This window comes from Petromyzon marinus (assembly GCF_048934315.1).
Source record: "Petromyzon marinus isolate PM22_M1 ecotype Great Lakes invasive population chromosome 70 unlocalized genomic scaffold, UKy_Petmar_22M1.pri1.0 chr70_unloc.4, whole genome shotgun sequence".
Classification (NCBI taxonomy): Eukaryota; Metazoa; Chordata; class Hyperoartia; order Petromyzontiformes; family Petromyzontidae; genus Petromyzon; species Petromyzon marinus.
In genome coordinates, this window is record NW_027422606.1 from 61,648 (window position 1) to 87,917 (window position 26,270).

General features: G+C 52.1%; 1 protein-coding gene across 1 annotated transcript; it reads right to left on the reverse strand.

Moving 5' to 3' along the window:
* Positions 1–189: 189 nt before the first annotated feature.
* Positions 190–26,270, reverse strand: LOC142908112 (uncharacterized). The gene is made up of 4 exons (XM_076058364.1): positions 26,110–26,270; positions 23,165–23,233; positions 14,275–14,410; positions 190–1,339 (listed from the first exon to the last, which is right to left on the reverse strand). Exons 1-4 carry the CDS (start codon positions 26,204–26,206, stop codon positions 673–675), a joined length of 969 nt encoding a protein of 322 aa, XP_075914479.1. The 5' UTR covers positions 26,207–26,270; the 3' UTR covers positions 190–672.

Below are 26,270 nucleotides of genomic sequence, written 5' to 3' on the forward strand. Positions count from 1 at the left end.
TCCAGGGGGCGCTCCACGTAACGCTCCCCATAAGACTCGTTCACTACCCTGGGTGTGAGTGACACACACACAGTGACACACACACAGTGACACACACAGTGACACACACACAGTGACACACACACAGTGACACACACACAGTGACACACAGTGACACACACACAGTGACACACACAGTGACACACACAGTGACACACACAGTGACACACACAGTGACACACACAGTGACACACACACAGTGACACACACACACAGTGACACACACACACAGTGACACACACAGTGACACACACAGTGACACACACACACAGTGACACACACACAGTGACACACACACACAGTGACACACACACAGTGACACACACAGAGACGCTCGTCAGCTCCAGGGGGCGCTCCACGTAACGCTCCCCATAAGACTCGTTCACTACCCTGGGTGTGAGTGACACACACAGTGTGACACACACAGTGACACACACACAGTGACACACACAGTGACACACACACACACAGTGACACACACAGTGACACACACACAGTGACACACACACACAGAGTGACACACACAGTGACACACACACAGTGACACACACAGTGACACACACACAGTGACACACACAGTGACACACACAGTGACACACACACAGTGACACACACACACACACAGTGTCACACTCACAGTGACACACAGTGTGACACACACACAGTGACACACACACACAGTGTCACACTCACAGTGACACACACACAGTGACACACACACACAGTGACACACACACAGTGACACACACAGTGACACACAGTGACACACACACAGACACACACACACACACAGTGACACACACACAGTGACACACAGTGACACACAGTGACACACACAGTGTGACACACACACAGTGACACAGACACACAGTGACACACACACAGTGACACACACACAGTGTCACTCACAGTGACACACACAGTGTGACACACACACAGTGACATACACACAGTGACACACACACACAGTGACACACACAGTGACACACAGTGACACACACACAGACACACACACACACACAGTGACACACACACACAGTGACACACAGTGACACACACACAGTGACACACACAGAGACGCTCGTCAGCTCCAGGGGGCGCTCCACGTAACGCTCCCCATAAGACTCGTTCACTACCCTGTGTGTGAGTGACAGTGACACACAGTGTGACACACACAGTGTGACACACAGTGTGACACACAGTGACAGACAGTGACACACACACAGTGACACACACAGTGACGCTCGTCAGCTCCAGGGGGCGCTCCACGTAACGCTCCCCATACGACTCGTTCACTACCCTGGGTGTGAGTGAGTGACACACACAGTGACACACACAGTGACACACACACACAGTGACACACACACACAGTGACACACACAGTGACACACACAGTGTGACACACACACACACAGTGACACACAGTGACACACACACAGTGACACACACAGTGACACACACAGTGACACACACACAGTGTGACACACACAGTGACACACACACAGTGACACACACAGTGACACACACACAGTGTGACACACACAGTGACACACACACAGTGACACACACACAGTGACACACACAGTGACACACACACACAGTGACACACACACACAGACACACACAGTGACACACACAGTGACACACACACAGTGACACACACAGTGACACACAGTGACACACAGTGACACACACACAGTGTGACACACACAGTGACACACACACACAGTGACACACACAGTGACACACACAGTGACACACACACAGTGTGACACACACAGTGACACACACACAGTGACACACACACAGTGACACACACAGTGACACACACACAGTGACACACACAGTGACACACACACAGTGACACACACAGTGACACACACAGTGACACACACACACAGTGACACACACAGTGACACACACACAGTGACACACACACAGTGACACATACACACAGTGACACACACACAGTGACACACACACAGTGACACATACACACAGTGACACACACAGTGACACACACACATACACACACATAGTGACACACACAGTGACACACACACAGTGACACACACACAGTGACACACACAGTGACACACACACAGTGTCACACACAGTGACACACACACACAGTGACACACACAGTGACACACACAGTGACACAAACACAGTGACACACACAGTGACACACACACAGTGACACACACAGTGACACACACACAGTGACACACATAGTGACACACACACAGTGACACACACACACACAGTGACACACACAGACACACACACACAGTGACACAACAACAACAACAACCGCCATTCGCCACTAAGTGGCGGTGACGTCACCACGACGCTTGTGCCAGGCTATGTGCACCCTGAGGCCACGTGAAGTGTCGAACGCCCGCTGGCAGGAGGTCACGGGGCAGACCCAGGTGCCACGGGTCGACTGACTGAGATGACTGGCTGGTGCACCACCTGTGCCCCCTACTGTGCCAACCTGCTGTGCTTTAGCCACCCGGCGCTCCGCTCGTTGTTGTGAGCGTCACTCCTCCGCCCTCCGTTGTTGTTGGAGGGCGACTGCCTCCAACTGCCCAGTAGCGTCCTTCACGAGCCTCCTCCACAGAGGCCAATCTTGACACCGCTGGTACCAGTCATCAGCAAGTCCACTCAGCTCCACGTCCTCCTGTACCACATCACTCCATCTCTTCTCTGGCCCGTGCCGCACCCGCTTAGTCCCCTCAATCCGGCCAAACAAAAGCTGTTTCGGCATGCGGTGGCTGGGCATGCGGGCTACATGACCCAGCCATCGCAGCCTTGCCTGCCGGAGGAGCTCACCGATGGGACCTTGCCCAGATCTTTCAAGGATTCGTGAGCTCCTCACACAATCCAGTCTGGTTAAACCCAGGATGGATCGTAGGCAGGCCAGCCTAAATGTTTCTAACCGGCGAAGATGTTCCATTAGGGGGGTCCACGTTTCGCAAGCATATAGAAGGGAGGGAATGACCGTGGCCAAGAAGACCTGAAGCTTAGTGCGGAGCGACAGACCAGGTAGCTTCCACACAGAGTTACGCAACCGATGAAAAGATATTGCCGCTCGACTGATTCGGAGTGAGACCTCTGCTGTTAAACTGGAGCCGGTCATAAGCACACTGCCCAGGTATGGGAAACTCTCCACTCTCTCCACAACTGCCCCATCACCGATTGGGAGTTGTGGGGGTTGAGTGTCCGATGGTACAAAATACCCAGGCAGGTGCTTAGTTTTGGTGGGGCTGATGGTAAGGCCCCACCTCTTAGTGGCACGCTCCAGTCTCAGCAGCAGCGTCTCCAACTCCTCCTCTGAATGAGCAGCTATTACCAAATCATCAGCATACATAACGTGGTTGAGCAATAGGGAGCTATCCCTTGACCGCACCCGGGCGTCGATCAGGCTCCCATTATATCTGTACCATATGGAGATTCCCCCGGTACAGCTATTGAAGGCTTCACGAACTACGTGGTCAAAATAGATGTTAAATAACGTGGGAGCCAGAGGACATCCCTGTCGCACCCCAAGGTGTACAAGGAATGGCTCTGACTCCCGGCCACGTAGTTTTACCCGGGCCCGCTCACCATCATGAAGGTCCTTAATGATCGTGAGCAGAGGGTCAGGTACTCCAAAAGCACGAAGAACAACCCAGAGCCCAGGCCTACTGATGGTATCATAGGCCTTGACCAGGTCAATAAAGCAGAGATGTAGGTTTTGTTGGAATTTCCTACACCTCTGCTGTAGCAGACGGACAGAAAATATGGCATCTGTGCAGGACCGCCTTTTCCTGAAACCGCATTGGGGCTCCGCAAGCCTCTCTTCAGCGTGCCTGGCAAGGCGATGCTGAATAATCCTTGCCAGGACCTTTCCCGGCACACTGAGGAGTGAGATGCCCCTGTAGTTGTTACAGTCGGTGCGGTCCCCCTTCTTAAAAAGGGGGACCACCAGGGCATCCTTCCAATCCTGCGGAACCTATCCAGTGGTCCAGACTTGTTATAATGTCATATAGGGCAGTCTGTGCACAAACGCCACCCTCCCTCAGCATTTCGCTTGGGAGATAATCTCTGCCCGCTGCCTTTCCTGGTCTCAGACTCCGGATCGCCCTCAATACTTCCTCAACAGATGGCACCTCAGCCACCCACTCACAGGGGGTGACTTCTTCCAATATTTGAGGCACTGCAGCCTCAGCAGGGTCATCCCCACTTTGTGCCACGATGTTTTCCTGGCTGAGGGATTTCCCCTCCCCCAGGATCTCACAGAAATGCTAAGCAAATCTGCAAACCTGTTCCTGGGGGTCTGAGATTGGATCACCGTTTTTTCCCCTAATGATGGTTAATAGGTGTGGCGCTGCAGGTTACTTTTTTGATGGAGTTAAATAGAGATGTGTGATCGCGGGCCACTGAGGCAGACTCCATCTCCTCAGCAACCCGCGACCACCACCCATCCTTCCAGCGCCTCACGGCTCTCCGAACCTCCAAGCGAAGGCTGCGGTAAGCCTCCTCATTCTCTGACGTGGGATTCTGTAGCCGATGACAGTGGGCCTGTCGCTTTTTCTTAACCATCCTGAACACCTCCTCTGTCAGCCAGGGTCTCTGGGGAGGTCTGGACCACGTACCCAAAGCAACCATTGCAGCTGCATGAGTCACAGTCCTAAACCTCGCCCATTTACCCTCGACATCAGGAGGAGTGGGGGACAATGCCAACCCCAGCCGCACGCGATGATGAAATTCTCGCTTGCAACTTTCATCAGATAACTGAGACTGGGCCACTTTAGGTTGGAATGGGGTCCTGGGTGTACACCCACCACCGGTGTGGAAGAATGGCAGGCGCATCTTACAGATGACTAGTTGATGGTCAGACGGCAGATCAGCTCCATGGTAGGTCCTGATGTCAAGGACATGGGCTCGCATCCGCTGGTCCGTCACTATGTAGTCCAGCAGATGTTCTTGCTTGGACCCGGCATGCATCCATGATGTTTGTGTGGATGCGCCGATGCTGGAACAGCGTGTTGGTAATTACAAGCCCATGGGCTGCACAAAAATCTAGCAGCCGCCTACCGTTGTTATTGAGCTGATCCGGCCCATGCCCTCCAATCACTCCAGACCAGGTGCCAGTATCATGACCAACTCGGCCATTGCAGTCACCCAACAAGATGACTCTATCCCGAGGGGCCACTTTAGCCAGCACCTGTGACAGGTCATAGAAGGCATCTGACTCATCGGCTTTGCCTGCATCCCTCCACAGATGTTCGTCTTCAGTGGGGGCATAAGCAACCACGACCACCACTCCTCGCCTCCGGTTGATGGGAAGGCGAGCCCAAAGTAGCCTGGGGCTTACAGCTTCCCACACCTCACTGCCACGCTCCCACGCACCCTTCATTCTTTTGTTCAAAAGAAGAGCCACACCCTGTTGTTTGGCAGTCTGCTGCCCCGAGTAGAGGACTGTCCACCCCTCATGGTGGCAGGAGCGAGAACTGGTCCACCGGACCTTCTGAATGCCACAGAGATCCAGGCGGTACCGGTCTAGCTCCCGACAGAGGAGTGGCAGCCTCTCCTCCGCAGTGAGCGTTCGAACATTCCACGTGGCCACACGAAGTGGCTTTTCGTTGTTTCTGGAGGAGCCCCGAGGGTTGAGATTCAATCTCCTGGCTCCGCCAATTGGGGTTTGGCCAGGAGACGTCATAGACGCCTGTCCCCCCGGGGCCTCCGGCACAAGCTTATTAGTTACATATTTAAGTCGTGGTTTCGTGGTAATTAATTGAAGGTGGAGGGGTTACCAGCCCCTTGCACCCGTCCAGATCCCCTGTTTAACCACTGTGGTGGTCACAGACGCCATAAGGGGAGGAGCCAATCGGAATTGGCACTCCCCCCACAGCACTGTCCACGACAGAGTTGCCCGTCCGGCACCGCGAGGAGGTAGGGGGTTGTTTTGCCGTACTGTGTGTGTGTGACACACACACACACAGTGATACACACACAGTGATACACACACAAAGTGATACACACACAATGACAACAACAACAACAACAACCGCCATTCGCCACTAAGTGGCGGTGACGTCACCACGACGCTTGTGCCAGGCTATGTGCACCCTGAGGCCACGTGAAGTGTCGAACGCCCGCTGGCAGGAGGTCACGGGGCAGACCCAGGTGCCACTGGTCGACTGACTGAGATGACTGGCTGATGCACCACCTGTGCCCCCTACTGTGCCAACCTGCTGTGCTTTAGCCACCCGGCGCTCCGCTCGCTGTTGTGAGCGTCGCTCCTCCGCCCTCCGTTGTTGTTGGAGGGCGACTGCCTCCAACTGCCCAGTAGCATCCTTCACGAGCCTCCTCCACAGAGGCCGATCTTGACACCGCTGGTACCAGTCATCGGCAAGTCCACTCAGCTCCACGTCCTCCTGTACCACATCACTCCATCTCTTCTCTAGCCCGTGCCGCGCCCGCTTAGCCCCCTCAATCCGGCCAAACAAAAGCTGTTTCGCATGCGGTGGCTGGGCATGCGGGCTACATGACCCAGCCATCGCAGCCTTGCCTGCCGGAGGAGCTCACCGATGGGACCCTGCCCAGATCTTTCAAGGATTTGTGAGCTCCTCACACAATCCAGTCTGGTTAAACCCAGGATGGATCGTAGGCAGGCCAGCCTAAATGTTTCTAACCGGCGAAGATGTTCCATTAGGGGGGTCCACGTTTCGCAAGCGTAGAGAAGGGAGGGAATGACCGTGGCCGAGAAGACCTGAAGCTTAGTGCGGAGCGACAGACCAGGTAGCTTCCACACAGCGTTACGCAACCGATGAAAAGATATTGCCGCTCGACTGATTCGGAGTGAGACCTCTGCTGTTAAACTGGAGCCAGTCATAAGCACACTGCCCAGGTATGGGAAACTCTCCACTCTCTCCACAACTGCCCCATCACCGATTGGGAGTTGTGGGGGTGGAGTGTCCGATGGTACAAAATACCCAGGCAGGTGCTTAGTTTTGGTGGGGCTGATGGTAAGGCCCCACCTCTTAGTGGCACGCTCCAGTCTCAGCAGCAGCGTCTCCAACTCCTCCTCTGACTGAGCAGCTATTACCAAGTCATCAGCATACATAACGTGGTTGAGCAATAGGGAGCCATCCCTTGACCGCACCCGGGCGTCGATTAGCCTCCCATTATATCTGTACCATATGGAGATTCCCCCGGTACAGCTATTGAAGGCTTCGCGAACTACGTGGTCAAAATAGATGTTAAATAATGTGGGAGCCAGAGGACATCCCTGTCGCACCCCAAGGTGTACAGGGAATGGCTCTGACTCCCGGCCACGTAGTTTTACCCGGGCCCGCTCACCATCATGAAGGTCCTTAATGATCGTGAGCAGAGGGTCAGGTACTCCAAAAGCACGAAGAACGACCCAGAGCCCAGGCCTACTGATGGTATCATAGGCCTTGACCAGGTCAATAAAGCAGAGATGTAGGTCTTGTTGGAATTCCCTACACCTCTGCTGTAGCAGACGGACAGAAGATATGGCATCTGTGCAGGACCGCCCTTTCCTGAAACCGCATTGGGGCTCCGCAAGCCTCTCCTCAGCGTGCCTGGCAAGGCGATGCTGAATAATCCTTGCCAGGACCTTTCCCGGCACACTGAGGAGTGAGATGCCCCTGTAGTTGTTACAGTCTGTGCGGTCCCCCTTCTTAAAAAGGGGGACCACCAGGGCATCCTTCCAATCCTGCGGAACCCGTCCAGTGGTCCAGACTGTTGTTATGATGTCATATAGGGCAGTCTATGCACAAACGCCACCCTCCCTCAGCATTTCGCTTGGGAGATAATCTCTGCCCGCTGCCTTTCCTGGTCTCAGACTCCGGATCGCCCTCAATACTTCCTCAACAGATGGAACCTCAGCCACCCACTCACAGGGGGTGACTTCTTCCAATATTTGAGGCACTGCAGCCTCAGCAGGGTCATCCCCACTTTGTGCCACGATGTTTTCCTGGCTGAGGGATTTCCCCTCCCCCAGGATCTCACAGAAATGCTAAGCAAATCTGCAAACCTGTTCCTGGGGGTCTGAGATTGGATCACCGTTTTTTCCCCTAATGATGGTTAATAGGTGTGGCGCTGCAGGTTACTTTTTTGATGGAGTTAAATAGAGATGTGTGATCGCGGGCCACTGAGGCAGACTCCATCTCCTCAGCAACCCGCGACCACCACCCATCCTTCCAGCGCCTCACGGCTCTCCGAACCTCCAAGCGAAGGCTGCGGTAAGCCTCCTCATTCTCTGACGTGGGATTCTGTAGCCGATGACAGTGGGCCTGTCGCTTTTTCTTAACCATCCTGAACACCTCCTCTGTCAGCCAGGGTCTCTGGGGAGGTCTGGACCGCGTACCCAAAGCAACCATTGCAGCTGCATGAGTCACAGTCCTAAACCTCGCCCATTTACCCTCGACATCAGGAGGAGTGGGGGACAATGCCAACCCCAGCCGCACGCGATGATGAAATTCTCGCTTGCAACTTTCATCAGATAACTGAGACTGGGCCACTTTAGGTTGGAATGGGGTCCTGGGTGTACACCCACCACCGGTGTGGAAGAATGGCAGGCGCATCTTACAGATGACTAGTTGATGGTCAGACGGCAGATCAGCTCCATGGTAGGTCCTGATGTCAAGGACATGGGCTCGCATCCGCTGGTCCGTCACTATGTAGTCCAGCAGATGTTCTTGCTTGGACCCGGCATGCATCCATGATGTTTGTGTGGATGCGCCGATGCTGGAACAGCGTGTTGGTAATTACAAGCCCATGGGCTGCACAAAAATCTAGCAGCCGCCTACCGTTGTTATTGAGCTGATCCGGCCCATGCCCTCCAATCACTCCAGACCAGGTGCCAGTATCATGACCAACTCGGCCATTGCAGTCACCCAACAAGATGACTCTATCCCGAGGGGCCACTTTAGCCAGCACCTGTGACAGGTCATAGAAGGCATCTGACTCATCGGCTTTGCCTGCATCCCTCCACAGATGTTCGTCTTCAGTGGGGGCATAAGCAACCACGACCACCACTCCTCGCCTCCGGTTGATGGGAAGGCGAGCCCAAAGTAGCCTGGGGCTTACAGCTTCCCACACCTCACTGCCACGCTCCCACGCACCCTTCATTCTTTTGTTCAAAAGAAGAGCCACACCCTGTTGTTTGGCAGTCTGCTGCCCCGAGTAGAGGACTGTCCACCCCTCATGGTGGCAGGAGCGAGAACTGGTCCACCGGACCTTCTGAATGCCACAGAGATCCAGGCGGTACCGGTCTAGCTCCCGACAGAGGAGTGGCAGCCTCTCCTCCGCAGTGAGCGTTCGAACATTCCACGTGGCCACACGAAGTGGCTTTTCGTTGTTTCTGGAGGAGCCCCGAGGGTTGAGATTCAATCTCCTGGCTCCGCCAATTGGGGTTTGGCCAGGAGACGTCATAGACGCCTGTCCCCCCGGGGCCTCCGGCACAAGCTTATTAGTTACATATTTAAGTCGTGGTTTCGTGGTAATTAATTGAAGGTGGAGGGGTTACCAGCCCCTTGCACCCGTCCAGATCCCCTGTTTAACCACTGTGGTGGTCACAGACGCCATAAGGGGAGGAGCCAATCGGAATTGGCACTCCCCCCACAGCACTGTCCACGACAGAGTTGCCCGTCCGGCACCGCGAGGAGGTAGGGGGTTGTTTTGCCGTACTGTGTGTGTGTGACACACACACACACAGTGATACACACACAGTGATACACACACAAAGTGATACACACACAATGACAACAACAACAACAACAACAACCGCCATTCGCCACTAAGTGGCGGTGACGTCACCACGACGCTTGTGCCAGGCTATGTGCACCCTGAGGCCACGTGAAGTGTCGAACGCCCGCTGGCAGGAGGTCACGGGGCAGACCCAGGTGCCACTGGTCGACTGACTGAGATGACTGGCTGATGCACCACCTGTGCCCCCTACTGTGCCAACCTGCTGTGCTTTAGCCACCCGGCGCTCCGCTCGCTGTTGTGAGCGTCGCTCCTCCGCCCTCCGTTGTTGTTGGAGGGCGACTGCCTCCAACTGCCCAGTAGCATCCTTCACGAGCCTCCTCCACAGAGGCCGATCTTGACACCGCTGGTACCAGTCATCGGCAAGTCCACTCAGCTCCACGTCCTCCTGTACCACATCACTCCATCTCTTCTCTAGCCCGTGCCGCGCCCGCTTAGCCCCCTCAATCCGGCCAAACAAAAGCTGTTTCGGCATGCGGTGGCTGGGCATGCGGGCTACATGACCCAGCCATCGCAGCCTTGCCTGCCGGAGGAGCTCACCGATGGGACCCTGCCCAGATCTTTCAAGGATTTGTGAGCTCCTCACACAATCCAGTCTGGTTAAACCCAGGATGGATCGTAGGCAGGCCAGCCTAAATGTTTCTAACCGGCGAAGATGTTCCATTAGGGGGGTCCACGTTTCGCAAGCGTAGAGAAGGGAGGGAATGACCGTGGCCGAGAAGACCTGAAGCTTAGTGCGGAGCGACAGACCAGGTAGCTTCCACACAGCGTTACGCAACCGATGAAAAGATATTGCCGCTCGACTGATTCGGAGTGAGACCTCTGCTGTTAAACTGGAGCCAGTCATAAGCACACTGCCCAGGTATGGGAAACTCTCCACTCTCTCCACAACTGCCCCATCACCGATTGGGAGTTGTGGGGGTGGAGTGTCCGATGGTACAAAATACCCAGGCAGGTGCTTAGTTTTGGTGGGGCTGATGGTAAGGCCCCACCTCTTAGTGGCACGCTCCAGTCTCAGCAGCAGCGTCTCCAACTCCTCCTCTGACTGAGCAGCTATTACCAAGTCATCAGCATACATAACGTGGTTGAGCAATAGGGAGCCATCCCTTGACCGCACCCGGGCGTCGATTAGCCTCCCATTATATCTGTACCATATGGAGATTCCCCCGGTACAGCTATTGAAGGCTTCGCGAACTACGTGGTCAAAATAGATGTTAAATAATGTGGGAGCCAGAGGACATCCCTGTCGCACCCCAAGGTGTACAGGGAATGGCTCTGACTCCCGGCCACGTAGTTTTACCCGGGCCCGCTCACCATCATGAAGGTCCTTAATGATCGTGAGCAGAGGGTCAGGTACTCCAAAAGCACGAAGAACGACCCAGAGCCCAGGCCTACTGATGGTATCATAGGCCTTGACCAGGTCAATAAAGCAGAGATGTAGGTCTTGTTGGAATTCCCTACACCTCTGCTGTAGCAGACGGACAGAAGATATGGCATCTGTGCAGGACCGCCCTTTCCTGAAACCGCATTGGGGCTCTGCAAGCCTCTCCTCAGCGTGCCTGGCAAGGCGATGCTGAATAATCCTTGCCAGGACCTTTCCCGGCACACTGAGGAGTGAGATGCCCCTGTAGTTGTTACAGTCTGTGCGGTCCCCCTTCTTAAAAAGGGGGACCACCAGGGCATCCTTCCAATCCTGCGGAACCCGTCCAGTGGTCCAGACTGTTGTTATGATGTCATATAGGGCAGTCTGTGCACAAACGCCACCCTCCCTCAGCATTTCGCTTGGGAGATAATCTCTGCCCGCTGCCTTTCCTGGTCTCAGACTCCGGATCGCCCTCAATACTTCCTCAACAGATGGAACCTCAGCCACCCACTCACAGGGGGTGACTTCTTCCAATATTTGAGGCACTGCAGCCTCAGCAGGGTCATCCCCACTTTGTGCCACGATGTTTTCCTGGCTGAGGGATTTCCCCTCCCCCAGGATCTCACAGAAATGCTAAGCAAATCTGCAAACCTGTTCCTGGGGGTCTGAGATTGGATCACCGTTTTTTCCCCTAATGATGGTTAATAGGTGTGGCGCTGCAGGTTACTTTTTTGATGGAGTTAAATAGAGATGTGTGATCGCGGGCCACTGAGGCAGACTCCATCTCCTCAGCAACCCGCGACCACCACCCATCCTTCCAGCGCCTCACGGCTCTCCGAACCTCCAAGCGAAGGCTGCGGTAAGCCTCCTCATTCTCTGACGTGGGATTCTGTAGCCGATGACAGTGGGCCTGTCGCTTTTTCTTAACCATCCTGAACACCTCCTCTGTCAGCCAGGGTCTCTGGGGAGGTCTGGACCGCGTACCCAAAGCAACCATTGCAGCTGCATGAGTCACATTCCTAAACCTCGCCCATTTACCCTCGACATCAGGAGGAGTGGGGGACAATGCCAACCCCAGCCGCACGCGATGATGAAATCCTCGCTTGCAACTTTCATCAGATAACTGAGACTGGGCCACTTTAGGTTGGAATGGGGTCCTGGGTGTACACCCACCACCGGTGTGGAAGAATGGCAGGCGCATCTTACAGATGACTAGTTGATGGTCAGACGGCAGATCAGCTCCATGGTAGGTCCTGATGTCAAGGACATGGGCTCGCATCCGCTGGTCCGTCACTATGTAGTCCAGCAGATGTTCTTGCTTGGACCCGGCATGCATCCATGATGTTTGTGTGGATGCGCCGATGCTGGAACAGCGTGTTGGTAATTACAAGCCCATGGGCTGCACAAAAATCTAGCAGCCGCCTACCGTTGTTATTGAGCTGATCCGGCCCATGCCCTCCAATCACTCCAGACCAGGTGCCAGTATCATGACCAACTCGGCCATTGCAGTCACCCAACAAGATGACTCTATCCCGAGGGGCCACTTTAGCCAGCACCTGTGACAGGTCATAGAAGGCATCTGACTCATCGGCTTTGCCTGCATCCCTCCACAGATGTTCGTCTTCAGTGGGGGCATAAGCAACCACGACCACCACTCCTCGCCTCCGGTTGATGGGAAGGCGAGCCCAAAGTAGCCTGGGGCTTACAGCTTCCCACACCTCACTGCCACGCTCCCACGCACCCTTCATTCTTTTGTTCAAAAGAAGAGCCACACCCTGTTGTTTGGCAGTCTGCTGCCCCGAGTAGAGGACTGTCCACCCCTCATGGTGGCAGGAGCGAGAACTGGTCCACCGGACCTTCTGAATGCCACAGAGATCCAGGCGGTACCGGTCTAGCTCCCGACAGAGGAGTGGCAGCCTCTCCTCCGCAGTGAGCGTTCGAACATTCCACGTGGCCACACGAAGTGGCTTTTCGTTGTTTCTGGAGGAGCCCCGAGGGTTGAGATTCAATCTCCTGGCTCCGCCAATTGGGGTTTGGCCAGGAGACGTCATAGACGCCTGTCCCCCCGGGGCCTCCAGCACAAGCTTATTAGTTACATATTTAAGTCGTGGTTTCGTGGTAATTAATTGAAGGTGGAGGGGTTACCAGCCCCTCGCACCCGTCCAGAGCCCCACACACACAGTGACACACACACAGTGACACACACACAGTGATACCCCTCCAGATACATCTTGTTAACCACGCAGAGTTACATGGAGGTCCACTCACCCACTCACTCGCTCACTTACTAACTCACCCACCCACTCGCTCACTCACTCGCTCACTCACTCACCCACTCACTCACCAACTCACTCATCAACTCGCTCACCCACTAACTCACCCACTAACTCACCCACCAACTCACTCACTCACTTACACACTCACCCATTCACTCACCATCTCACTCACCAACTCACTCACCCACTAACTCACCCACCCACTCGCTCACTCACTCACCCACTCACCCACTCACCCACTCACCCACCCACTCACCCACCCACTCACCCACCCACCCACTCACTCACTCACTCACCCACCCACTCACTGACTCACCCGCTCACTCGCTCACTCACCCACTCACACACTCACTCACCGACTCACTCACTCACTCACCCACCCACTGACCCACCCACTCACTCACTCACTCACCCACTCACTCACCCACCCACACACTCACTCACCCACTCACCCACTCACTCACCCACTCACCCACTCACCTACTCACCCACCCACTCACTCACCCACTCACCCACCCACTCACTCACCCACTCACCCACCTACTCACCCACCCACTCGCCGACCCACTCACCCACTCACCCACCCACTCACCCACTCACCCACCCACTCACCCACTCACCCACCCACCCACTCACCCACCCACTCACCCACTCACTCACCCACCCACTCACCCACCCACTCACCCACTCACTCACCCACCCACTCACCCACTCACCCACCCACTCACCCACCCACTCACCCACTCACCCACTCACCCACCCACCCACCCACTCACCCACCCACCCAGTGTTGGGTGGTGGTGGAGGCCCCACCTGGCTTGTTGCTCCCACACGTCAGAGGCGTTGTAGACGTCCTCCACGAATTTGTCGTCCACCAGCCAGTACATCAGCGGCATGAGGGAGGCCTCGTAGCCGAAGAAGGCGAGACACGGGACGTGGAGGCGTTGGCCTGGAGACACACACACACAGTTACACACACACACACACAGTTACACACACACAGTTACACACACACACACAGTCACACACACAGTTACACACACACAGTCACACACACACACAGTCACACATACACACACAGTTACACACACACAGTTACACACACACACAGTAACACAGACAGTTACACACACAGTCACACACACACAGTGACACACACAGTCACACACACACAGACACACACACAGTCACACACACAGTTACACACACACACAGTGACACACACAGTTACACACACACACACACAGTCACACACACACACAGTTACACACAGTTACACACACACAGTTACACACACACAGTGACACACACACACACAGTTACACACAGTTACACACACACACACAGTCACACACACACAGTTACACACACACACACAGTTACACACACAGTTACACACACACACACAGTTACACACACAGTTACACACACACACACACACAGTTACACACAGTTACACACACACACAGTCACACACACACACACAGTCACACACACACACAGTGATACACACAGTCACACACACACAGACACACACACAGTCACACACACAGTCACACACACACAGTTACACACACACACAGTAACACACACAGTTACACACACAGTTACACACACACAGTTACACACACACACACAGTAACACACACAGTTACACACACACACAGTCACACACACACACACAGTTACACACAGTTACACACACACACACAGTTACACACACACAGTTACACACACACACAGTCACACACACACACACAGTGACACACACAGTTACACACACAGTCACACACACACACACAGTTACACACACACACAGTTACACACAGTGACACACACACACACAGTTACACACACACACAGTTACACACACACACACACAGTCACACACACACACACAGTTACACACACACACAGTTACACACACACAGTCACACACGCAGTTACACACACAGTTACACACACACAGTCACACACACAGTTACACACACAGTTACACACACACACAGTGACACACACACACAGTTACACACAGTCACACACACACACAGTTACACACACACACACAGTCACACACACAGTTACACACACACACACAGTCACACACACAGTTACACACACACAGTTACACACACAGTTACACACACACACAGTCACACACACACAGTGACACACACAGTTACACACACAGTTACACACACACACAGTTACACACACACAGTTACACACACACAGTCACACACACACACACAGTGACACACACAGTTACACACACACAGTGACACACACAGTTACACACACACACACAGTTACACACACACACACAGTTACACACACACAGTTACACACACAGTTACACACACACACACACAGTTACACACACAGTTACACACACAGTTACACACACACACAGTTACACACAGTTACACACACAGTTACACACACACACAGTCACACACACACACAGACACACACACAGTCACACACACAGACACACACACACACACAGTTACACACACACACAGTTACACACAGTTACACACACACAGTTACACACAGTTACACACACACACAGTTACACACAGTTACACACACACACAGTTACACACAGTCACACACACACAGTTACACACACACAGTCACACACACACAGTTACACACACACAGTGACACACACACACAGTAACACACACAGTTACACACACAGTTACACACAGTTACACAGTTACACACAGTTACACACACACAGTGACACACACAGTTACACACACAGTTACACACACAGTTACACACACACACAGTTACACACACACAGTTACACACACAGTTACACACACACACAGTCACACACACACAGTGACACACACAGTTACACACACAGTTACACACACACAGTTACACACACACACACACAGTTACACACACACACACAGTAACACACACACAGTTACACACACACACACACACAGTCACACACACAGTTACACACACACACACACAGTTACACACACACACACACAGTTACACACAGTCACACACACAGTTACACACACACAGTGACACACACACACAGTAACACACACAGTTACACACACAGTTACACACACACACAGTCACACACACACAGTTACACACACACACAGTTACACACACACACAGTTACACACACACACAGTCACACACACACAGTTACACACACACAGTTACACACACACACAGTTACACACACACACAGTTACACACACACACAGTTACACACAGTCACACACACACAGTGACACACACAGTTACACACAGTTACACACACAGTCACACACACACAGTCACACACACACAGTTACACACAGTCACACACACACAGTGACACACACAGTTACACACAGTTACACACACAGTTACACACACACACACAGTTACACACACAGTTACACACACACAGTTACACACATACACAGTCACACACACACACAGTTACACACACACACAGTTACACACACACAGTTACACACACAGTTACACACACAGTTACACACACACAGTGACACACACACAGTTACACACACACACAGTCACACACACACACAGTTACACACAGTTACACACACACAGTTACACACACACACAGCTACACACACACACAGTTACACACACACAGTTACACACACAGATACACACAGTTACACACACACAGTCACACACACACACAGTTACACACAGTTACACACACACACAGTTACACACACACACACAGTTACACACAGTTACACGCACACAGTTACACACACACAGTTACACACACAGTTACACACACACAGTTACACACACACACAGTTACACACACAGTTACACACACACACACACAGTTACACACACACACAGTTACACACACACAGTTACACACACACAGTTACACACACACACACAGTTACACACACACACAGTTACACACACACACACACAGTTACACACACACAGACACACACACACAGACACACACACACAGTTACACACACAGTTACACACACACAGTTACACACACAGTTACACACACAGTTACACACACACAGTTACACACAGTTACACACACACACAGTTACACACAGTTACACACACACACAGTTACACACACACACACAGTTACACACACAGTTACACACACACACACAGTTACACACACACAGTTACACACACACACACAGTTACACACACAGTTACACACACACACACAGTTACACACACAGTTACACACACACACACAGTTACACACACACACAGTCACACACACACACACAGTTACACACACACACAGTTACACACACACACACACACAGTTACACACACACACAGTCACACACACACAGTGACACACACAGTTACACACACAGTTACACACACACAGTTACACACACACAGTTACACACACAGTTACACACACACAGTTACACACACACAGTTACACACACACACACACAGTTACACACACACACAGTTACACACACACAGTTACACACACACACAGTTACACACACACACACAGTCACACACACACAGTGACACACACAGTTACACACACAGTTACACACACACAGTTACACACACACACACAGTTACACACACACACACAGTTACACACACACACAGTCACACACAGGTACACACACACACAGTTACACACAGTTACACAGTTACACACACACAGTTACACACACACAGTCACACACACAGTTACACACACACACACAGTTACACACACACAGTTACACACACACAGTTACACACACACAGTTACACACACAGTTACACAAACACACACACACAGTTACACACAGTTACACACACACACAGTTACACACACACACACAGTTACACACACAGTTACACACACACAGTTACACACACACACAGTTACACACACAGATACACACACACACAGTTACACACACACAGTTACACACACACAGTTACACACACACACACAGTTACACACAGTTACGCACACAGTTACACACACACAGTTACACACAGTTACACACACACACAGTTACACACACACAGTTACACACACAGCTACACACACAGTTAAACACACAGTTACACACACACAGTTATACACACAGCTACACACACACACAGTTACACACACACACACAGTTAGACACACACAGTCACACACACACAGTTACACACACAGTTACACACACACAGTTACACACACACACAGTTACACACAGTTACACACACACACACAGTCACACACACACAGTTACACACACACACACAGTTACACACACACACAGTTACACACACACACACACAGTTACACACAGTTACACACACAGTTACACACACAGTTACACACACAGTTACACACACACACACAGTTACACACACACAGTTACACACACACACAGTTGCACACACAGTCACACACAGTTACACACACAGTTACACACACACAGTTACACACAGTTACACACACACAGTTACACACACACAGTTACACACACACAGTTACACACACACACACACAGTTACACACACAGTTACACACACACACACAGTTACAAACACACACAGTTACACACACACACACAGTTACACACACACACAGTTACACACACACACAGTTACACACACACACAGTTACACACACACACAGTTACACACACACACAGTTACACATACACACACACAGTTACACACACACAGTAACACACACACAGTTACACACACACACAGTTACACACACACACAGTTACACACACACACAGTTACACACACACACAGTTACACACACAGTTACACACACACACAGTTACACACACACACACACACAGTTACACACACAGTTACACACACACACACAGTTACACACACACACACAGTTACACACAGTTACACACACAGTTACACACACACACAGTTACACACACACACACAGTTACACACACACACACAGTTACACACACACAGTTACACACACACACACAGTTACACACACAGTTACTTACACACACACACACAGTTACACACACACACAGTTACACACACACAGTTACACACAGTTACACACACACACACAGTTACACACACACAGTTACACACACACACACAGTTACACACACACACATACAGTTACACACACAAACAGTTACACACACACACAGTTACACACACACACAGTTACACACACAGTTACACACACAAAGTTACACACACAGTAACACACACAGTTACACACACAGTTGCACACACACACAGTTACACACACAGTGACACACACACACTGACAGGCATACACACAGACTCACAGACACACACACTGACAGACACACAACAACAACAACCACCGCCATTCGCCACTAAGTGGTGGTGACGTCACCACGACGCTTGTGCCAGGACATGTGCACCCTGAGGCCACGTGAAGTGTCGAACGCCCGCTGGCAGGAGGTCACGGGGCAGATCCAGGTGCCACGGGTCGACTGACTGAGATGACTGGCTGGTGCACCACCTGTGCCCCCTACTGTGCCAACCTGCTGTGCTTTAGCCACCCGGCGCTCCGCTCGTTGTTGTGAGCGTCGCTCCTCCGCCCTCCGTTGTTGTTGGAGGGCGACTGCCTCCAACTGCTCAGTAGCGTCCTTCACGAGCCTCCTCCACAGAGGCCGATCTTGACACCGCTGGTACCAGTCATCGGCAAGTCCACTCAGCTCCACGTCCTCCTGTACCAATTCACTCCATCTCTTCTCTAGCCCGTGCCGCGCCCGCTTAGCCCCCTCAATCCGGCCGAACAAAAGCTGTTTCGGCATGCGGTGGCTGGGCATGCGGGCTACATGACCCAGCCATCGCAGCCTTGCCCGCCGGAGGAGCTCACCGATGGGACCTTGCCCAGATCTTTCAAGGATTTGTGAGCTCCTCACACAATCCAGTCTGGTTAAACCCAGGATGGATCGTAGGCAGGCCAGCCTAAATGTTTCTAACCGGCGAAGATGTTCCAATAGGGGGGTCCACGTTTCGCAAGCGTAGAGAAGGGAGGGAATGACCGTGGCCGAGAAGACCTGAAGCTTAGTGCGGAGCGACAGACCAGGTAGCTTCCACACAGCGTTACGCAACATACACACACACACAGGTACACACACACAGGTACACACACACAGGTACACACACACAGGTACACACACACACAGGCACACACACAGGTACACGCACACACACAAACACAGGTACGCACACACAGGTACACACACACAGGTACACACACACACACAGGTACGCACACACAGGTACACACACAGCTACACACCACCACAAGAAGGCAAAGACAAAGACCCCCCGTGTAGCCTCTAACAGGGCTGTAGGGGCAAGTGCTGTTAGTAGCGAGTAGCAGCGCCTTTGAAGGCTACCGGCACTGTGGCACACGAGGGGGTGGGGTGGCCAGCCCCACGCCCGGCCGCCTTTGTCTCCCTAGTGGCGATGTTTACTACACACCGCTACACCAGGTACTTATTTGAGGCTGAGTCGACCTAGGGGAGGCCCAGGATTGGTTCAGATAATCGTCTCTGGTGTTGTTGGCCGTGAGCAGGAATCGAACCCGGGTCGCCAGGTTCCTAGCGCTAACCGCTACACTATCGCTACCACACAGACTCCCACAGAGACCCACAGACTCCCACAGAGACCCACAGACTCACACAGAGACTCACAGACTCCCACAGAGACCCACAGACTCACACAGAGACCCATAGACTCACACAGAGACTCACAGACTCCCACAGAGACCCACAGACTCACACAGAGACCCACAGACTCACACAGAGACTCACAGACTCCCACAGAGACCCACATACTCCCACAGAGACTCACAGACTCCCACAGAGACCCACAGACTCACACAGAGACTCACAGACTCCCACAGAGACCCACAGACTCACACAGAGACCCATAGACTCACACAGAGACTCACAGACTCCCACAGAGACCCACAGACTCACACAGAGACCCACAGACTCACACAGAGACTCACAGACTCCCACAGAGACCCACAGACTCACACAGAGACCCATAGACTCACACAGAGACTCACAGACTCCCACAGAGACCCACAGACTCACACAGAGACCCACAGACTCCCACAGAGACCCACAGAGACTCACAGACTCCCACAGAGAACCACAGACTCCAACAGACTCCCATAGAGACGACAGACTCACACAGAGACCCACAGACTCCCACAGAGACTCACAGACTCACACAGAGACCCACAGACTCACACAGAGACCCACAGACTCCCACAGAGACCCACAGAGACTCACAGAATCCCACAGAGACCCACAGACTCCAACAGACTCCCATAGAGACGACAGACTCACACAGAGACTCACAGACTCACACAGAGACCCACAGACTCCCATAGAGACCCACAGACTCCCATAGAGACCCACAGACTCACACAGAGACCCACAGACGCCAACAGACTCCCACAGAGACTCACAGACTCCCACAGAGACCCACAGACACGCACATAGACTCACAGACTCGCACATAGACTCACAGACTCCCACAGAGACCCACAGACTCACACAGAGACCCACAGACGCCAACAGACTCCCACAGAGACTCACAGACTCCCACAGAGACCCACAGACTCCCACAGAAACCCACAGACTCCCTTAGAGACCCACAGAGACTCACAGAGACCCACAGACTCCAACAGACTCCCATAGAGACGACAGGCTCCCAAAGAAACTCACAGACTGCCATAGAGACCCACAGACTCACACAGAGACCCACAGACTCACACAGAGACTCACAGAGAGACCCACAGAGACCCACAGACTCACACAGAGACCCACAGACTCACACAGAGACCCACAGACTCGCACAGAGATCCACAGACTCCCACAGAGACCCACAGACTCCCATAGAGATACACAGAGAGCCCCACAGACTCCCATAGAGACCCACAGACTCGCAGAGACCCACAGACTCACACAGAGACCCACAGACTCACACAGAGACCCACAGACTCACATAGAGACCCACAGATGCACACAGAGACCCACAGACTCACACAGAGACCCACAGACTCGCACAGAGATCCACAGACTCCCATAGAGACGACAGACTCCCATAGAGACCCACAGACTCACACAGAGATCCACAGACTCCCATAGAGATACACAGACTCACACAGAGACCCACAGACTCACACAGAGACCCACAGACTCGCACAGAGACTCACAGACTCACACAGAGACCCACAGACTCACATAGAGACCCACAGACTCCCACAGAGACCCACAGACTCCCACAGAGACCCACAGACTCCCACAGACTTCCACAGAGACCCACAGACTCACAAAAAGACCCACAGACTCACACAGACTCCCACAGAGACCCACAAACTCACAAAGAGACCCACCAAGACCCACAGACTCCCACCAAGACCCACAGACTCACATAGACACCCACAGAGACCCACAAACTCACACAGACTCCCACAGAGACCCACAAACTCCCACAGACTCCCACAGAGCCCCACAGACTCACAAAGAGACCCACCAAGACCCACAGACTCCCACCAAGACCCACAGAGACCCACCAAGACCCACAGACTCACATAGAGACCCACAGACTCCCACCAAGACCCACAGACTCACACAGAGACCCACAGAGTCGCCGCACAGATCCCCAGGGCAGGGCTACTCACCGATCTCCGCTTCCATTGTTGCGTTCTTGGAAGGGATCAGCACCGTGGGAGGCTTCTCGTTGGTGGGAACTGCATGGGGCGAGAGAGGGGGCACAGCGGTGGGTAGGCGACGTCGACTCGGTTAACTCGTAGCAGTAGTCGTAGTAGGTGTAGTGAGTGTAGTAGTTGTAGTAGGAGTAGTTGTAGTGATTGTAGTAGTAATAGGAGTAGTAGTTGTAGTAGTTGTAGTGATTGTAGTAGTCGTAGTAGGAGTAGTAGCAGTAGGAGTAGTAGCAGTAGGAGTAGTAGTAGTAGGAGTAGTAGGAGTAGTAGAAGTAGCTGTAGGAGTAGTAGTAGTAGTTGTTATATTAGGAATAGTTGTAGTAGCAGTAGTAGGTGTAGTAGTAGGAGTAGTTGTAGGAGTAGTTGTAGGACTAATTGTAGGAGTAGTTGTACGAGTAGTTGTAGGAGTAGTAGTTGTAGTAGTAGTTGTAGGAGTAGTAGTAGTTGTAGGAGTAGTTGTAGGAGTAGTTCTAGTAGTAGCTGTAGTAGTAGTAGGAGTAGTAGGAGTAGTTCTAGTAGTAGCTGTAGTAGGAGTAGTTGTAGGAGTAGTAGTAGGTGTAGTTGTAGGACTAGTTGTAGGAGTAGGACTAGTTGTAGGAGTAGTAGTAGTTGTAGGAGTAGTAGTAGGAGTAGTAGGAGTAGTTGTAGTAGTAGTTGTAGTAGTAGTAGTAGGAGTAATTCTAGTAGTAGCTGTAGTAGGAGTAGTTGTAATAGTAGTTGTAGGAGTAGTTCTAGTAGTAGCTGTAGTAGAAGTAGTTGTAGGAGTAGTAGTAGGTGTAGTTGTAGGACTAGTTGTAGGACTAGTTGTAGGAGTAGTAGTAGTTGTAGGAGTAGTTGTAGGAGTAGTAGTTGTAGGAGTAGTAGGAGTAGTTGTAGGAGTAGTAGGAGTAGTTGTAGGAGTAGTAGTAGTTGTAGCAGTAGTAGGTGTAGTAGTAGGAGTAGCAGTAGTAGTAGCTGTAGTAGTTGTAGGAGTAGTAGTAGGTGTAGTTGTAGGACTAGTTGTAGGAGTAGTAGTAGTTGTACGAGTAGTTGTAGGAGTTGTAGTTGTAGGAGTAGTAGATGTAGGAGTAGTAGGAGTAGTTGTAGGAGTAGTAGTAGTTGTAGCAGTAGTAGTTGTAGGAGTAGTAGTAGTAGTAGCTGTAGTAGTAGTAGTTGTAGGAGTAGTTGTAGGAGTAGTAGTTGTAGTAGTAGTTGTAGTAATAGTAGGAGTAGTAGTAGTAGTTGTAGGAGTAGTTCTAGTAGTAGCTGTAGCAGGAGTAGTTGTAGGAGTAGTCGTAGTAGGAGGCTTTCCCGACCCAAGTCATCCATGATAAAGGTTGTTGTTGTTGTGTTGTTGTTGTTTTGATCGCGCTAATATAAATGTTGTGTCGTTAAACCGGCCACCACCCGACACAGCCAATCAGCAAAGGGTTTGTCACGTCAACAGAATCGTGCCAATTTGTTACTAGTACAGCACTAGCCGGTGTATTGGACATGTTGACTACCTCGCCTGCTATACAGGAGGTCGTGGGTTCGATCCCGGACCCTGACGATGCCTGCTGCTGCTGCTGCTGTAGATGTGGAGTCTGAGTGTCTCTCTCTCATCATCATCATCATCACGGTGGCTATGAGATGTTGACTACCTCGCCTGCTATACAGGAGGTCGTGGGTTCGATCCCGGACCCTGACGATGCCTGCTGCTGCTGCTGTAGATGTGGAGTCTGAGTGTCTCTCTCTCATCATCATCATCACGGTGGCTATGAGATGTTGACTACCTCGCCTGGTACACAGGAGGTCGTGGGTTCGATCCCGGATCCTGACGATGCCTGCTGCTGCTGCTGTAGATGTGGAGTCTCTGAGTGTCTCTCTCTCATCATCATCATCATCACGGTGGCTATGAGATGTTGACTACCTCGCCTGGTACACAGGAGGTCGTGGGTTCGATCCCGGACCCTGACGATGCCTGCTGCTGCTGCTGTAGATGTGGAGTGTCTGAGTGTCTCTCTCTCATCATCATCATCACGGTGGCTATGAGATGTTGACTACCTCGCCCGGTACGCAGGTTGTAGGTTATAGCCCGCACGCCCTCCGCATTATGACAACTCCCTCCCTCTAATTTCAATGGTACAGTATATTTTTGTTTCAAGTAGTGGTACCCCAAACTTTCGCAGCTCTTATGAATTCCCTTTTCACACCATCAATAGGTAAACTCCCCCCTTCCCCCCCGCGCCAAACGGCAAGTCCACCGGCACGTACACCACCTCTTTCCTAAAATCGGCCAATCAAATGCTAATTTTTATGCTAATTTCTTCGTCAGAACACCTTGTTTGCTCGCACACAGTTTAAAGGTCCGCTGTCTGAGCGTGGTTGCGTTTCGCTAAATTCTCCTGTTTGATTAGTACTAGGTGCCTCAGTGAATGTATATGCTCTGACTTTAACACAGCTATTTCTGTGACCAGTTACAAGCTAATCACTCAGCTATTTCAATGCTAAATTATATGCTAATTCCTTTGTCAAGGCGCTTTGTTTCTTCTCACACAGCTTAAACGTCGTGATCTAAGCGTGGCTTCTTCCACTCCAGCGCTAATTCCTTTGTCAAGGGGTACCTCTGCGGATGTGTAAACTTTAACTTAGCTATTTCAATGAGCCATTTCAATGCTAAATTCTATGCTAATTCCTTTGTCAAGGCGCTTGGTCTTTTTCTTCTCACACAGCTTAAAGGTCGTGATCTAAGCGTGGCTTCTCCCACTCCAGCGCTGTCCTACCAGACCGTCTCGTCCCCTTCACCTGATGAAGGCCGCTTGTGTTGTGGCCGAAACGTCGTGATTTTTGGTTATTTTATTTTCACGTACGTGGTGACTTTACCCAACAGAACCAAAGAGTATCCCTCCCTCCGCTCTCCCCCCCCCCCACGGGGCACTCACTGACGACGCGGATGTGGCGCGTGCGGGAGACGCGCCACGTGCGGTTAAAGCGGCGGAAATCGGCCACGCAGGAGAAGTTGCCCTCGTCGCCCGCCATCACGCGGGGGATCAGCAGGTTGTTGCCCACCACCTGCCCTCCTTCGTAGGGCTCACAGTCCTAC